Source organism: Drosophila sechellia, chromosome 3R (genome assembly GCF_004382195.2).
Source record: "Drosophila sechellia strain sech25 chromosome 3R, ASM438219v1, whole genome shotgun sequence".
Lineage (NCBI taxonomy): Eukaryota > Metazoa > Arthropoda > Insecta > Diptera > Drosophilidae > Drosophila > Drosophila sechellia.
This window is the reverse complement of record NC_045952.1, coordinates 27,611,289-27,628,555: the sequence shown is the minus strand read 5'-3', so window position 1 is coordinate 27,628,555 and position 17,267 is coordinate 27,611,289. Positions and strand designations below refer to the sequence as shown.

The 17,267-nt window shown below is 46.9% G+C and overlaps 2 protein-coding genes across 7 annotated transcripts in view; one reads left to right on the top strand and one right to left on the bottom strand.

The window, feature by feature from the left end:
- The window catches only part of LOC6612668, a 22,427-nt gene extending 10,813 nt beyond the window's left edge, over window positions 1-11,614 (top strand). Inside the window, exons 2-8 of one of the 5 annotated variants that reach the window (XM_032723517.1) lie at window positions 1,053-1,741; window positions 4,022-4,174; window positions 5,054-5,194; window positions 5,291-5,405; window positions 6,051-6,238; window positions 7,402-7,897; window positions 8,907-8,993. In XM_032723517.1, coding sequence (XP_032579408.1) covers window positions 1,213-1,741; window positions 4,022-4,174; window positions 5,054-5,194; window positions 5,291-5,405; window positions 6,051-6,238; window positions 7,402-7,775 — 1,500 coding nt within the window. In that variant the 5' untranslated portion in view covers window positions 1,053-1,212 and the 3' untranslated portion in view covers window positions 7,776-7,897; window positions 8,907-8,993. Of the gene's footprint in view, window positions 1-1,052; window positions 1,742-4,021; window positions 4,175-5,053; window positions 5,195-5,290; window positions 5,406-6,050; window positions 6,248-7,401; window positions 7,898-8,906 lie in introns of those variants that run through there. The other 4 variants (XM_032723516.1, XM_032723519.1, XM_032723518.1 and 1 more) reach the window with 4 other exon arrangements.
- LOC6612667 (probable multidrug resistance-associated protein lethal(2)03659) lies at window positions 11,297-17,267 on the bottom strand. Of its 2 annotated transcripts, none has more exons than XM_032723515.1 (6): window positions 17,201-17,267; window positions 16,342-16,572; window positions 14,366-16,276; window positions 13,478-13,944; window positions 12,469-13,423; window positions 11,297-11,996 (listed from the first exon to the last, which is right to left on the bottom strand). In XM_032723515.1, the coding sequence occupies exons 2-6, from the start codon at window positions 16,413-16,415 to the stop codon at window positions 11,672-11,674; spliced, it is 3,732 nt and encodes a 1,243-aa protein (XP_032579406.1). In that variant the 5' UTR covers window positions 16,416-16,572; window positions 17,201-17,267; the 3' UTR covers window positions 11,297-11,671. The 2 variants fall into 2 exon arrangements, with proteins under 2 accessions (XP_032579406.1, XP_032579405.1); XM_032723514.1 differs by lacking the exon at window positions 17,201-17,267 and adding an exon at window positions 16,932-17,166.

The window sequence follows — 17,267 nt, the reverse complement described above, 5'->3', positions numbered from 1 at the left end:
ACGTTTACAAACGTATATAAATGGCCTCAGACAATAGACTTTCCTTGTCAAGGACCATTTGTATGCAGACGAATTTCTAAAAATACTTGCGGTTGACATTCTTTTGACAAATCTTTATAAATAGATGTGTGGACACTTTAAGGCATTCAAAGCAGACGAGCTTCCTTTAAACCGGATGGTTATTAATGTCGGTATGCGTGTGTATATTTAGGCCAACGTGTGGTTCTGTACTCAAGTTATTTGGACAGACTGCAGTCTATTATTTGACCATCAGTGTGGTTTTAGGTCCGCTCAGAAGTGCGTAGGCCACAAAATGCTGATAACAATAAGTGCATACACCAAGCAGAATAATTTAGTTCAAGCTTATAAGTAGGCTCCCATTATTCCTCCCACTCGATTGCTGTTTGTGCTGAATAGCTCTGTTTATTTTGGCCTATTTGACAAGCCCCGAGTGCATGTTTAAGCCTGATATGCAGACGAATGCCACCACTTGGCCACAAAACCCTGACATGGCCCATAATCGCTGACTAAACAAGCAGCACTTGTCGACCAACATGCGTTGCATGTTATAAAATTCACGATATATTTATCGCTCGGTCGTGTTCTGGGCAGCCGCAGCAAACACAAATCATTGTCATGCAATTAAATAATATAATGGAAAATGGGTTTTAATTAAATTCTCTAATATTTTCGGTTCCACAATGGACTTACACCGTCCACATCCGCTCGCTGATGGCGTCTGTGGGTGCGCCTAATCCAATTAACTGTCATAGACACACAAATTGGCCGTCACTCAATCCGGTTTGCAGTGCCAAAAGGCCAAAACGCCGCTCACAGTTGTGACAGTTTTCGTCCTGGCCCTGGGTGGAGCCGACTATGTGTCAATTTCGGTTTCAGTTACAGACTTTTGGTGGCACTTTCGGAAATTGTTTCAACAACGGTTTTTAATTTCACACGCCGCAAAGTGAATTAGCCTGGCTTTGTCCCTTGATTGAATCCCCCAGCCGAAACTACAACTAACCCCATGCCATTTCCTCCGCTTCTTCTTGCAGTGACAGACTTTGATGTGAACCGGACACGAGGGCGAGCACAGGAACAGACGGAAACCAAGCGAACAGCAAAAAGAACCAAAGCAGAAGAGCCACGCCAATAGTGTGCAAATTAATATAGTCGGAGCAGCATGGATGAGGAGCACGACGACGATCGAATAATATGAGATTAGATGGGGCTCTAGAGCCCCGGCCCCGTCAAGGAGCTGCCACAATCAAGGGCCGCCAGCCCCTGAGGCGCGAAACACGCGAACCATGTGAGACGCAACAGCAGCAGCCAGCTGACGAAGACGACGAGGCCACAGACGCTGAGTGTTTGACCACCAACAGCAGCAGCAGCAGCAGCAATTGCCAAGCCAACTTGGTCTCCAATCCAAAGAGAACACCATCAGCAACGCCCACGCCCAGAAAAACAACCGGCGGCAGAGGCAATAACAGGCATACCATATTAATGGCGCCCAACGTGGGGCATCAGCGGAAGAGCCTTGGCCTGCGACTTCCGATGAAGCAGGGCCGCAGCCGGCGGAGGATGTTGGGTGCGGAATGGGGCTGGGAGCGCCTTAACGGCCTGCTCCTGTGCCTGATTTCCGTTATTGCCCTGCTGCCGCCGCTGACGCTCGGCGATGACGGCGATAATTTCTTTGCCGTGAATGCCTTTAGTGCGGGTCCGGAGACGACAACGCCAGAGTTCGGTAAGTAGTCCAAGGCTTAGATAAGAATGATGCGCCAGGGAGCGGGATTACCACTGACTTAGCCCTATTTCACCATGGAAATAGACCGCGATGTCGTCATCGAGGTGTCACATAATCATACATTCATATGTACATACGGCTGCCTTGACAGTCCTTTGTTCATCTAACTGCCGGCAATTCCATTGCAATTGCATAAGTTCCACAGTGGCATTAAACTGAGAAAGGCTGTATAAGTACCACATTTTATTTCCTTAGTTACGGTCTCTTAGGAATATACAGTCTTTCAGTAGCACAAGGCCAGACTAGTTAATAAAAATTTAATTAGGTCAGGTTAATTCACGTTTATAAATTTTCTCCATAACTAAAGTCTGTAGTGCAACACGAATGCTTTATTCATATCCTAAAATTGGCCATAGTTTTTACCTTGAACGAACTTCTTGCCTTTTTTAAAAAAACTCTCGAAGAAGCTGAATGCCTTAAAGGGACTTTCTGACTGTCAGACAGGAATGCTTTATACAATTTCCTAGCCCATTTGCTCAAAAGCTTTTAAGCCACTGTGCTGGGGCTCGTGGCTCGTACTCATCCCTTCTAGTTTTCTCATCCGAAACTTAAATGGCCTGTCTGCGATGTGTTCTAGTTGGAATGTGAAAAGTTTTCCATGTACTCGCATGGCTTTTTTTCCTAGGCGGCCTAATGATGGTGCCGAAATAAGCAAAGTTGGCTTTAATGGCTCGGCCCAGTTCGGTTAATTATAAATGCTGGCTCTGTTGCAGCTTTGGCTGTTTAATGTGGGCCCTCCACTCGTCTGACATGTGCAATTTGTAGTCAGATTTTAGGCCCTTCCTCCGGGTGAAATATGCCTCTGGCTCTGGCCATTGGGTAATCGCTTTTTGGTGGGACTCTCTCTGGCCATCAAAGGTTGGCCTCGGGTCACGGATATGGTCCACGGTAGCGCACCCCAGCCACTTTGTCAACACTTTCACAGAATTTGCCCGCTGCTGCTGCGCCACGGAAGCGAAAACCAAATAAAACTCATCTGGGGAAAAGACGTAAGCGAAACTTTGTGGACTGCTGATGCTGCGGCATCTGGGTTTCCTCTTGGCAGACTGCAAGTAGAGGGTACGTCGGGGTCGATTGATGCGGGTACGGACTTAATGCATAAGTAATACGCTGCAGATGGCACCCAGCTGTGCGACCCATCCAATGCTTATTACTGGGCAATACCATTGGGAGCACAACCGAGTAAATCGAATAAGTTATAATCCATCCAAAGTCTTCTCTTCACTAGTCCGATTGAAATATTGATTTCAACTTAAGTAAACTCGCTAGTTATACTCTTGAGATATGAATTCTCGTCTTGGTAGGGTATCCAGCTGTCTAGCAATCTGCAGAAGCACGCCATTATTCGCATTAGCATTCACTTTTCGCAGCCCCTCGCAAACTAGAGCCCTATTCATAGCCGTTGCATTTAAAAATAAACCGCAGGCAAATATGGCCCCAACCATAAAAAAGGCCACGCTAATACCACTAATACCACTAATAGTGGCACATGGGCATGAACTGGAAAATGGCGCACCCGCTTGTGCATGAGCAGCCATTTTGTTTTGTCTTTTCACTTCCGTTGGCTTAAATGTCGGCGCATCCGCTGCCTGATGGTCTTGGTCTTGGTCTGGGCTTCCTTTTGGCTTTTGGGGCCGGTAATTATGGGCCGTAGAAGGAGTATCAACAGAATTAGAGGTGTATGTGGAGCATGTGGCTCAAGTCCTGCGCTGAGATTTTGCACTGAGTGGCGGCGGGCGGGGAATCCCCGGAAGCCGTAGAGTTGCTCCCAAGAGCTTAATTAAGATGTGAAGGGCCGCAAACGCAACTCACTGCCGACTCGAGTGTTTTCATTCCATTCAAAGTTAATGAAGGATTCCTGGCAGCCGGGCGGCTCACCTGCACCGTGAAATGCTCGGGGGAAAAAACAAGCAAACACATACTCACTCGTTCCTCGCTCGCACGGGCGAAAAAAATAAAAGATAGGGAAATGAAAAACCAACACACCAACACCTCGAAGGCTGCTAAAGAATTTACATTTTAATCTGCCCACAAGTCGTCGGGGGATTTGGAAAGCATTTCGCAGAAAGTTTGTTGCCAGCTTTTATTTTTTATTGATATGCACAGTGGCGAATCGAAAGTTTTCGCAGCGGTTTCATTACAAATTTTACGCCTGGGATTAGTCACGTTGATGTCATGAAATATATATCCTATCCACATCCTTTTTTCTTTCGCCTGCAGATTATGCCAGTCGTGGGCAGAAGAAGTTCGGCGACAAGTGCGATAATACCCTGGAATGTGGCTTCCCCGGCTCCATCTGCGATCCCAAGAAGAAGTCCTGCCAGTGCACCGAGGATCTGCCCGTCACCAATCACTATGACAAATGTGGCAAAGGTAGGTGGTGGTCATTACTGCAAGCACTTTCCAATTCGTTTTTCCGAGCTGTCACCCTGCCAAGTTTTCATTAAAAAAGAGTCAGGAAAGCTGGAATTTTCTGAGTGCGGGCCCAGAAAATCTGTAAATTAAAATAGAAACTTGGCAGCCGCATTAGAGACTTGTGGAAATTGCAACTAATGCACATTTGACATAATCACAATTGATATTCGGCCAAGGCACACGTGCGAATGCGTATTTATGGCTGGGGATCGAACTCAAAGCCGCTGACAGGCGGAGATCTATTTCTATGGGCGTGACTCAATCAATAATTCCGGGCCGAATATCTCCCGGCCATTGATCATCAACGTGGCTGACAGACATCATCGAGTCTGTCAGAAGCCAGAAGGCAGAAGTCTCCGGAGTGGACTCCTTCTCAGCCGAGTATCTGCCCACCGCATCGGGGGCGTAATCGCCGGGCCTCCTCCGTGCTTGTTCCACGATAATATTTGTCAGCCGAGTGGACTGAGTGGACGGAGTGGAAAGTCAATCCGCCCCGGCCATATCGCACTTCAATCAGCCATTAAATCAATCCGCAAACAGCCGCGACAGCCGGGAAATATTTTTCCTGATATGGGCCATCGCCTGTTGTTGCTTGTTGCTTGAGGGGCACTGAAAGAAATCAGGGCTGTTAGCTAGATTATGCTTTTGAATATGTAGTAAATTCTTTAATACTTACCTACAGCTATAACTTTTTAAGTACATATCGAGAAGAGCAAGAAATTGCTTTATGAATATTTTATAGTCTTACGCTATTGTATTTATTTTGCGCGACTGCATGTTGACCCTTTGTCAGCTTAACTGATTCCATTTGGTGTCCTTTCGGTTCCTCCTCCGCAGAGGCCGCCGTGAACGAGTCCTGCTTCTTCAACGAGCAGTGCGAGATGCGATACTTCCAGACGGAGTGCCGGGATGGACGCTGCATCTGCCGGTTCGAGATGTCGCCCATTTGGGGCAAGGACGGATCCGTGGAGTGCAAAGGTCGGTGGTTAAGGAGCGCGTAGACTTAAGCCGGCACTGCTTATGGTTAATGGGGCTGTGTTGTTTGTTGTCCTTTTGCCACTCGGCTGTTTGCAGGGCGCCAGGACAAGAGGGGACCCGAGACCTACATCGACCCGGCCATGATTGGCGTGCTGGTAGGAATGGCATTGATGTTTGTTATTATTTGTGTCGTCCTGCGATTGTTTAGCCAGTGAGTAAATTGCAATGCAAACATCTCCATCTCCATCTCCATCTTCATCTCCATCCCCCGCTCCCGCACACCCACGCAAATAGTTTAAGCCTTCAATCTGGGTCAACAGTCACACACCATTGGAGGAATCGATCAAATCGCTTGAGTGCACCCATAATCTAGGAAGCCATTTCAAAATGAAAGTACATTTGCTTAGAGCCTTGAACCTAGGAAGTTCTAAAGAAAAGTATATTATTAAAAGTTCTCATTAATGAACTATTAATCTCCCTTGCTCCACAACAAATCTCTTGCCTTCACTAGAAGTAATGGCATCATTTATGGTGCAAATCAAAGATCCTTAAGTCTCCTTTCACTCAGCTCAACCATATCATCCGTTGGCTTGTCAATAAACTGGGTCAATTGGCCTGTCGATGCTTTGATGGGGCTTCCTTAATTTGTGGCTGGCTAGATACATAACTCGAGCACCAATTAATTTCCAGTCTAATAAACAGCGTTTCTGCATTAATTGGCATTAAGCTGGAGTAACCATGGCCCCAATATTCCCGCACCATTACTCGTGCACCTCCGCTTGCTCAGCCCGCATCTATCGGATAATATGATCCGTGGGTCCCTGAAATGTGACTAATTCATGGCCGTAATTTGCAGAGCTCGCTGGCGTGAGAACCGAACCATCTTCAACACGCCCAATCCTCGCCTGATGAACGTCTCCCTGCTGCGGGACAGCAAGCTGCTCCACGGCCAGGAGCGCCGAGGGTCCAGGATGTCGGTGCGGGCGCCATCCCGGCAACCCAGCATGGCCTCCCTGCGGCCCCACTCCCCCAATCCGTCGCTAGGTAAGACAGGTTTGTATTCCATGCCCCCCAGTCGATGGTCAGCACCTCCTCCAATCTCTCTGGTCTCTGGTCTTCCGCAATTGCATTTTTGGTTCTTCTTTTACCATTTCAACTTGCCATTTTTGTGTTGGTTCCTCTTGTTTTCGTCTCGACAACTTGCAGAACTTTCTTTTACAGCCAAACTAAATACGAACAGAACAGAAGGGAAACCTTTATCCAATCAATCAATCAATCAATCAGTCAGTCAGTCAGCCAATTGACCAGTCAGTCATCAAACAATATACGTACAAAATCACCCAACTAAACTTAATTCACTGGGGCTGTGGATCAGCGCAAAAAACGTGATGAGAGTTCTAATGGAACTCATTTTATACAATATAGAAAAGCGTGACTAACTATCTATGGTTTAGTGTTTTGAATAAACTTTTTTTAAATGTTATTGATTGTTTAGGTAATGGGTTAATCAACCCAAGTTAAAAGAATCTGAAGAAGTTGGTGTAATAAAAAATTTTGTAGCTAAGGATGTTTTTCAGCTCGCTAGAACATTCTGAACAACTTAGAATGCTTATCAAACAGAATCTCACAAATTACAAACTAAGAACTCTATCAATCATCCAGCAACCATTTTTCTTTTGCCTTTTCTGATATGAAAATGATTGGAACTTGTACGATTTGAAGTTATTGTTCTTTTCAGTTTTAATTAAATTAAATTTCTTTATTTTAAAATTGAACTAGTGCGCTGGGAAGCATAGTGACCACCAAACTGACCACCTTATCCTAAAGTTCGGGAACACAGGAACAACAACTCTTCGGGGGCTCAATCAATTTGACTGACAGTTTAAGAAGCGTATTACTCAACGCCACTACGGTGATAATTGTTGGTGTGCTAAGCCCGGCGGACAGTTGGTTGAAATTACATTTTTTTCAGTTATTTATATTCCTGTTTGAGTTTCAGTTTGTGCCCCCACCAAACCGAAAGGTGAAACCACCCGAAACCACCCATTTAACCCACTGACTAAAGGTCGCGTGCCCAGCTCAGAAAGGCGATATACTAAACGTATCCAACCGCTCATTCCCCCCAAAAAACCACAAAAAAACAAACACGAACAACAACAAACCGAAACTGAAAACACAAATAAAACTAAAAACCAAAAACCAAAAAGGACGTATGATCCGGTCGAAGAGCAATACGCGGTCGAGTGACTCGCGGGTGAGCGATGTGTCCACCTGCTCGAGACTCCTGGAGCATCCGAGTGCCGCCAGCCAGCACAACCTGGTCCACAGCCACTTTCTGCCCTACGTGCCAACGACCACGGCCAGCACGGCTACGGCCACGAATGCCTACGCAACGTATGCTGCCTCGGCCACGCCCTCGCCCACGCCCACGCCCCCGCCCTCGGCGGGCCACCAGTTGCCAATGGCCCATGCCAACGCCACCAGCACCACGAGTACCGCCAACGCCAACACCATCACCACCACCACGTATGTGTCCCCGGCGGGAACAGCACCAGCCTGTGGTCGGACCAACAAGTTCTAGGGTTCCGGAGCTCTAGATCACCACGCTGTACACATAGATACTCGCGCATATCCGTGTGTGTCCGTAAACGTATCACATCCAAACCGCTAGAAACAAACGCATCCATATCAGGGTCCAAAGAGGTAGGCAGCCCAGAGGGCGAACCACACCCACTCCCAAGCAATACAAGAATACCCTCTGCGTAGTGTACTCGTAAAGTTGATGTCTTGTCTAGCGAAAGTTGTGTCCAAACAGTTGTACTCGTATCCGTAAAAGTATCTGTGCACTGCGGAAAATTACGTCGGCTGCAATCAGAAGTATTAGTCTAAATAGAGAATTAACGTCATTAAATCATTTGTAATTCCCAAATAGTTCTGTCCAATAAAAAGTCTTTAAGCAAGAGAAAAACCCTACATCGACGTCACAGTTGCATAAGCCTTACTTTTGAAATACACATAGATATACCTGATTGGTCGACGTCTTTTCCCCCAGTGTACTCGTAGTCATTGTTCTCGTTGTTGTTCTTTTTGGCTCGAAGTGTTGTTACCCTAGTCTTAATCTGTAGTCAAGAGTTGCGGTTAACCTGTATGTAAAACTACTACTGCTCCAACTTCCACCACTCCCTAGAAGACACACACAGATACAAAAGCAGACTCAGATGCAGACACCATGCGCTACAGATACAATGATAAACGATCGTAGATACTCGTACCAAAGAATACCTCATCGAATCTTTCTCTTTTTCCAACCAACTTATCCATGCAGCATTCCTTTTGAGTTCCGTTTCCGCTTTGGTTTCTTTCCTTTCTGGCACGGCTATCTATAGTTTCCTTAACTGGCTTCCTTAAGATATATATTATTTTTACAGTACGGCATGCGATCGCATATGTGTTTTCTCCTATATGATCTTCATTAAAAAACAAGCTATAGGAAAAACTCCTTCGATCGCCTGCTGTTCATAGAATATGCCACGTAGAACGAAGGACTCCTTCGAACTCGAAGTCGAGTGTCGGGATCCCGTTGACCACATTGCTGTTGTCCTGTGATGCCAACGATAACTTCCCTTTAGCCGGTTATCCGAGTAGCGAGTAGCTGAGCCCGTAATCCCCCAGATACTCATCCCTTTCCTTTGCACGGACATCTAACCCGCAGGCTCCCATTCCGAGTCGCATGGCAGCAATGCATCCGCAGCCTCGGTGCGCTCCAACCGCAGCAACTCGGTGGCTCCCGGCAAGGTCGTCCACCACGAGCGCCACGGATCCGCCCATCGCCAGCACCACCCACATGGCCACCAGCCGAAGGAGCAGCCGCAGTCGCCGCAGTCGCAGGACCAGTCGCTGATCACCAACATCACCACGAATCCGGTGGCCGAGAGCGTTACCGTCGAGATCATCGAGCCGGGTCAGAAGTAAGGGAACAAGATGGCTACTTCAAGCACAAAGCTATGATGCATAGGCAGGATTAACTGGCTAACTCTCTGACACACGAACACAGGACACGAAATGCAGCACAAACTATAGGAACATCTAGTCACGGTATATGCACGCGATAATAAGGCGGACACGCTCCCAAAAGGGGCGTGGCCCGGCGAACAACACACAAAAAATCGAATTACACATGGAGGCCATTGTTCGACTCTTTTTGACAAAGACCATTTTTGCGATTAATGGAAATTTTTTAACCAAACCAATTATATACTTACTATATGAATATGGAGCGTGTAACGAAACACACACACACACATACACCCAGAACAATGCTAAATGAATTACTTACGTACGACTACACCGTAAAAAATAATTGAAAAAAACCTTGCATAACAAATTCATACTACTCTTTTTTTCAACCAAAAAAAAACACAAAAACCAATACAAAGAAACAAAAACGATGCAACCGATAAGGGAAACTTTACTAATTTAAATAACATATTGTAATGCAGTTATATAACTAAGCTTTGGGTTAAAGGCTTTAAGGATTTAAGGATTTAAAACACAGAATAGGAAACAGAGAATTCACAGCGTAGGGAAACTAGGGCATGATCTCAATCGTAGTGTTCTTTAGCCAGCCATCGGAGGCACTGCATCGTGGCCAAAGATGCGTTTAATTGGCCGAAACCAAACGCAAACCGCTGATACAACGCCTTATCTATATACTAATATTATAGATCCAATCGCCGCTCTAGCTCCCACATATGGATGTTATTACCCAGAGTCGATGAGAAACCAAGTTGAAGAAATATTTAACAACCTCGGGACCATATTTTATAATCAAAATATGCGTTTCATTGCGAAGCACGCACGTTCACCTTATCCTTATCCTCGTTTCCTTCGGCATTAGCTTTTCGTTCCCGAACGGATCTGGGTTCGGATGTAAAGGAGTACCTATACTTTATATCAACTATCTGAGCAAATTTTAGGGAACACTCACAACATGATATGATATGGATATGGACATGAGAGTCCAAAATCTAAATTGACTTCCAGTTGACGGTATTGATTTCACACCTAAGTTTCAACTTTTAAGCTGATTTACTCACACCGCACATTGCTGGTCGGGCCGAGGATTTTCGGGCAGTGCATTGGGCTAGCCGGAAATAGGGGAAGATTTGCGGGTCTGTCCAATGCGAAGGCCGAATGGTACATCGGCTGCAGATCTGCAGTTTATAGCCATAGTAGGAATAGAAATCGATATTGATAAGGTTTAGTTGTTGCCCCCAAAAAACAGACAGACGATTCTCATTTGCTTTTGTGCTCAATCAAAGAAGCTTAACTGTGAGAATACCAAAATGAATACAAGATACAAATAAACGTAGAGCGAAAAAATCTTAAAGTTGCTTGAGAACCTCTAGCTAAACAATTACAATTAGAGTGACAAGGAGAAAACTTACGGAAAATACAAAAAAAAAAAACGAAAACAATTTTATTAAAGCATCGAATTTTTCTTAAAACAAAACGAGCAAACAAACAATCTTATTTCTAGGACAACCAAATCTATTTACTTATTTACATTCTAAAGGGCATTCAGAAAACAATTTAGGCTTTGGAATTTGGGGAAGAATTTCAAGGTCTAACTTTGTTTTACCAACCGCAAGACACTTACATCTAAGCACCAAAGATCTAGAGTATATTACAACTAATTATAAAGAGGATACAAATAAATGAATCACTGATTTTTCTATTTACATCAAATATTGTTGAAGGCAGACTTTAAGCGAATTTTAAATAAGCTACGAGGAGAATATTTTAAAACCAATTATATACATACATAAATATGCTTTATTTACTTTAAAATTTAAATTATACAAAACCACATCCAACTATATATGAACTTGTATTAAAGTTTGGTGGAAAACTGCTACCAAACCGAATGCGATAATTCATTTACACTCTACCAAGAAAAACAACAATTTTATATAAGAAGCGAAATCGAAATCGATATCTTGTAATGCTAATATTATACATCTAGAATCAAACGCCATTATCGCACATCTAAGCCATACAAATCGAAACTAAAGTGAAGCGAGGAGACAACCTAAATCTTTAAGCCTAGAAGAGAAGCAACTTATAGAGTTCAACATTTCGATTTTCATGCGACTTGTAACTACAAAGAAAACAAAACAAAACCAAACCAAAAGGATACTAGAAAGGATCGTAGTTATAGAGAGCGAATCAAAGCCAGACAGTACGAGTAGCAAAATATAGACGATGGTAATGTAATCTTAACCTACAAGACAAATTGCTTTTTCAAATTCCAGAAGGCAAACGATCGATCGAGTATATTATGAACTACATATAAAGTATATACATATATATAACTATATTTAAAGATCAGTTCACTATAATAAAGTCTATATTACCATACCTACGAACGAAAACCACTCCACCCCGGTTTACCAATTGATTCCCCCCAGCAGTCTTTCACAGCGTCGTCCCCTTGTACCCCAGATCCAGCACGGATCCCTGATCCTCCGACTTCCGGCCCAGCACCCTCTTCCGGTAGCTCTGCTCCGCCAGGTGGCGCAGGTGTTGCGCAGTTCCCACGCCCGTCTTCTCCACGAAGCGATGCAGGTATCCATGCCGGTTGTGCAGCAGCTCGTGCGGATGCCCCAACTCCACCACACGGCCCATGTCCACCACCATCACGCGGTCGTTGTCCATGACGGTGTGCAGCCGGTGGGCGATGGTCAGCACGGTGCAGTGGGCGAACTTGGTGTGGATCGCCTCCTGGATGAGATTGTCGGTCCTGCAGGGCGAGTATGAGAACAAAAAGTTGTAATACATCGGAAACCAACTACTAAGTGAAATATTTATCAATAAACTTTGGGGTAAATAAACTCGGCACTCATTAAAAGATCTAGATCCAGATAGTTTCGATTGTTGAATCAAAATACTACGGCACTACTAATATTTTAAGCATCCTGGTCTTTCAGAAACACGTTTTCAACTGTCACGCAGAAAGAACCTTTTCTACGTCGCTTTCAATGCAAATTTTCAACTTCATTGACAAATTGTAAAGATCATCTATCAACATCAGCTGATTTTGAAGCGAAAGTGATTGATTTTGATTTCGTTTGTCACTCCCGACGTCGCTCGTTTTGATCTTTCAAACCGCAACAAACCGTCGGAATTAAACCAATCAAACTTTGTGCGTTCTGCCTCAAATTTGCTTTCAGTCAGCTGATCTTCACTTCAAGAATTCGCTTTAATAGACTTACTCGGGATCCACGTTGGCTGTGGCCTCGTCCATGATGAGTATTTTGTTTTGGCGCAGGAGGGCTCTGGCCAGGCAGACCAGCTGCCTCTGGCCCATGCTGAAGTTGGCCCCGCAGTCGTGGAGCCTGCAGTTGATGCCCTCCTTCAGATTCGATACAAACTCCTTGAGCTTGACGGCCTCCAGGGCCAGCCACAGTTCCTCGTCCGTCTTCTCCTCGAAGGGATCGAGGTTGAAGCGGAGGGATCCCGAGAAGAGCACCGGGTCCTGCGGTATGATCGAGACCCTACGTCTCAGATCGTGCAGGCCCAGCTGGGATGTCTCGAAGCCATCGATGCAGATCTGTCCATCGATGTGAGCCAACCGAAAGAGGGCATGGACAATGGAGGACTTGCCCGCCGCCGTATGTCCCACTATGCCGATCTTCTCCTCGCCACGGATGGTGAAGGTGAGACCTTTAAGGATGTAGGGCCCGTGATTACTGTAGCGCAGCCGCAGATCCCTGAAGTCCAGCTGTCCTCCACTGGGCCAGTGCTTCGGCAGATTGACGGACTCCTCCGTTTCAAAGGCAGGTTCCGATGGTATGTTCACATACTCCATTACCCGCTCCACGCTAGTCATCATGTTCTCGAGCTCCACGGTTTGCCGCATTCCCGCCTGGCACATGAGCACCAGTTTCATGGACTGTGTGATGGCCAGACCCACATCTCCGCTGTAGTATCCTCTGTGCTTGTCGAAGAGCAAGAAACTGAATGTCACCGCCAGGATGTAGAGCACGCAGATGAGGTCCGTCCAGAAGGCGAAGGCCCGGTTAATGCTCACATGAAGGTACAGAGCAGAGGTGTTCTCGTTCTGGTAGTAATGGAAGTCCCGCTCCATGTACTTGGTGCCATTCAGAGCACGGATGGTGGCCAATCCCTTGAAGGTGGCATTTGTGTGGGAGTAGATGGGACTGCGAGCTGGAAGAGATTGGATTAGTCACTAGACTTGAGCAGTACGCCAAGGCTACTCACATATAGTTTCTATGCGCTTCAAACTCCGGCTAGCTCCTATATAGAGACACCTACAGCCGTACAACAGGGCCACCACCACGGTGGCCGGTAGGAGGAGCCAAATATTCGCCGTGCTGACCACAGCGAGCACCGCCAGAGCATTCACAGCAAATTCAATGGAGTCCATCAGAGCCTGCGGCAGATTGACATCGATGGCCAGAACGTCGCTGGAGAAACGATTCAAAATCCGGCCGGAGGTGGCCAGCGTGAAGAAGTGCATGAAGGCTCGGATGACTCCTTGGAAGAGCTGGTCGTGGATGCGCAGCGATATCCGCAGGGTCATCATAAAGAACCCAAAGGTGCGGAGCACGTAGAAGATGAGGGTGCACAGGATGAGGAACGTATACAGGATCATCATGCGCAGTCGAGTTCTATGATACTCCGGAATGGGCTCGTGCTGATTGGGTTCCGTCTCCTCCCAAGTTGCCCTGCAGAAATATAGAAATTCGTCCTTTAAATTATGAAATCAATATTGTCTATATACAATATAATATATATAATCAAAACAGAGCCCTATCTCTAGCTTTGATTACTAGCCCATTTTAATCAACAAACAATCAAGGTATTCCCCGAAAGATTCAATTGAACATGAAATCAGTATGGGTGGTGTGGAGCCCAGACTTCCTATTGTCACCTTCTGATACTGAAATATAACCATATAACATGTGGCGTCGAGATAGTGGGCTGTGTCCCATCTGTGCGGAAATTCGGGCAATATTTATGGCAATCAACAAGTGGAACACTTTTATCATGTAGTGCTATTAAACACGTCGCAATCAATAAATCAGACTGACTCATCTCACAGCAAGGTTAGTCATTTAAGCCGAAATAACTGGAAGGCTCACTTACCACTTGGACAGGAAAATATCCATGGTTGCCTCGGAGGAACGAGCCACGACGAACATCAGCAGGATGAGCACCACCACCAACGGATGCCCCAGCACCTTGAAGTACTCCTTGTAGGTGTGCAGCTTCACAGATCCTATTTGCTGCTGCTCCTTGAACTGCTGCTTTATCTCGTGCCGATCCAGATGCTCCTCCTGGGACAGGGATTTCCTTGGCTCAGGCTCCTCGTAGACACTATCCGTTCGCATGGCCCGCAACTTGGCCACCTCCACATCATTGGCCACCGACATCCTGAATCGAATTAGCTTCTTGAGGGCATCATAGTGCCCCTGGACAGAGATGCGTCCACCCTCGAGCAGGACCAAATGATCCACGTGTCTGAGCAGCTGAACACGATGGGTGACCAGGATGCGAATCTTCTTGGACAGGAACTCGTTGAGACACCGGTCCAGGAGCATCTTGCTCACATGAGAATCCACAGCGGATAACGGATCGTCTAGGAGGTAGATATCCGCCTTCCGGTAGACAGCTCGCGCCAGACTAACTCTTGCCTTTTGACCGCCACTCAGACTGGCACCACCTTCTCCCAGCCTGGTGCTATCGCCCAGGGGCAGCTGTTCCACGTCCCTGTCAAGATGGCAAACTCGCAGGACTTCCAGATAACGCTGCTCATCGTAGGGTTCCGTAAAGAGGATATTATCTCGCAGGCTACCCCGAAGTAACCAGGGCTCCTGAGGAGCATAACTGAGGACTCCATTGACGTCCACACTGCCACTGATAATATCCAGTTCACCGAGGATCACTTGTAGAAGGGTGCTCTTTCCCGCACCCACGGTTCCCACGATTCCCACAAATTGCTGATCCTGGGCCTGAAAACTCACATCCTCGATGTGGCGATGGCGCTTCTCCTGCTTCTTCTGATCCCAGCTCGCAGTGAGTTTATGGACCGTAATGCTCTTTACTTCGGCCTTGGGTTTGTGGGTGCGTCCGAAGAAGTTGCCGTGCTCCGGATTATCCTCCGCCTCCTTCAAGTTGTGTACTCCACCATCAGCTGGATTCTCGTGCTGGAAGAGGAAGTCCTTCACGCGATTGGCCACCACAAAGGTCTCCACCCACATGTTGATGGCCAGCGGCCAGGAGTGGAGCAAGGAATCGTTAAGATTATCATAATAGCTGGCGACAATAAACACCTTCTGCGAGGTGACTATGTCGCCCGTGAAGACATAGGTCACCAGGGAGAGGAAGAGGGACAGCTTGGAGATCATGCCTGTGCACTGTAGTCCTGCGTAGATGTAGGTGGACCCCCTTATGGAGTCCATTTCCTCCTTTCGCACTTTGCCTATCAGCTTGGCGAAGGACTTCTCCCAGGCGTACATCTTGATAAGCTGCATGGCGGCGATGATCTCGTTCATCAGCTTCACCCTTTCATCTCCCACATCCGCCGAACTCCTCTTGTACCGCGCTATTGCCCGTGCGGCCCAGGCTTGGAGTGGGATGAAGGCCACGATGGTGCCCAGTCCCACAACCGCTGGCCATCCAATCAGTTGGTATATGATGTAGACGAAGACCACGCCCTCCAAAGGACCGCGCCACAGTTCGTGGAAGCAGTAGAAGGACTCGTTGAAGGTGGGCAGGTCGGTGGCCATCAGGGATATGGCATAGCCACTCACTCCGCTGTTGTCAGCCGCCACCGAGACCCGAAGGAACTTCCGGTAGACGAGTCCCGCGCAGGCCAGGCGGACGCGAGAGCCCACTCTGAACAGGTATTTCATAAATGGGTGGAAGAAAAGCCTGGAGATGAGGGAGCAAAGCACCACGCCCATGGCGTACAAGTAGGCCGAATGCTTTGTGATCTTCCCCGTGCTCTCCGAGAAGAAGGACACCAAGCCGCCCAACATCAAGGGCTGCGTTGTGCTGGGGGTTTATTAATAAAATAAAGCATTAGTCCTAAGATTCATATTCCCACGCATAGTACTTACTGCACTGCTATGGCCATGATGGAGTACACGATGCTCGCCGGCACAAAGCTCCAGCCGTAGGCCTTGAATATCATGCGCAGGACGTTGGGCTTGGACCGCTTGAGCTCCTGCTCCCAGTGGCCGAGCAGGAAGGAGGACACTTGGGTGCTCTCAAGACTGGGTTCGGTTTCGTAGAGATCCGATGGATCCAGACTCCGTTGCAGTCCCTTGACGAGAATCTCGCGCGTCCAGCTGGAAGGATAGAGGGAGCACAGGGCGAGGGAACTGGTTATTGACGGACATGACAGGTGTCGCCGGGCTGTCGCGGATTCTTTTATCGCTCTTCAAAGGAATCAAACGAATTCGCTCGCGCCGTAAATTTCGAGTGACGGCCAAGGTGCGGTGCCCATAAATACTGATCATGGTGGGCAGTCCGTCAGCTGGAAAGGTCTGTATCTTATCAGCAGGACTTCAAGAGGGGTCAGCTCACGAAATAAGTTAACTTGATCGACCGGAGTGCTTCTCACCACCTCGTTATTTTAGAAACATTACGTATGACGATTTAAATATGGTATTACGTATACGGAGGACTGGCACTCGCTTTCACTCACATAAAAAACCATTTGGAAAAGAAGTTGGCCTTTGTCACTGGATTCGGCTGGCGCTGCTCATGGACCGCACTCATTATTATTCGAACTTGGCCGCCGTGAACATATATAGTATACTAGCTATACTAGCGAACCCGCGAACATTAATAATATCACATATATTTGAACGTATGTTAGATCCTTGACACGATTCAAGGCACTCGCGTGCGATTCTTGCGCCGCTCCACTCGCCACTGACTGCTGCCCGTCCGGGCATTTCAATTTTAACTAACCACTAGCCACTACGCCGTGCTCGGGAATCATCGCTGTAAATCAATGATCCGCCCTATCGGCCAGGGG

What these genes read in the sequence shown, in the direction of transcription:
- LOC6612667 (XM_032723514.1), bottom strand. Translation starts at nt 17,005, where the DNA reads ATGAGTGCGGTCCATGAGCAGCGCCAGCCGAATCCAGTGACAAAGGCC. An exon ending in GATATTTTCCTGTCCAAGTG is followed by an intron (nt 13,945 to 14,365) that starts GTAAGTGAGCCT and finishes ATATTTCTGCAG; the next exon opens with GGCAACTTGGGAGGAGACGG. An exon ending in ACAGCCAACGTGGATCCCGA is followed by an intron (nt 11,997 to 12,468) that starts GTAAGTCTATTA and finishes CTCGCCCTGCAG; the next exon opens with GACCGACAATCTCATCCAGG.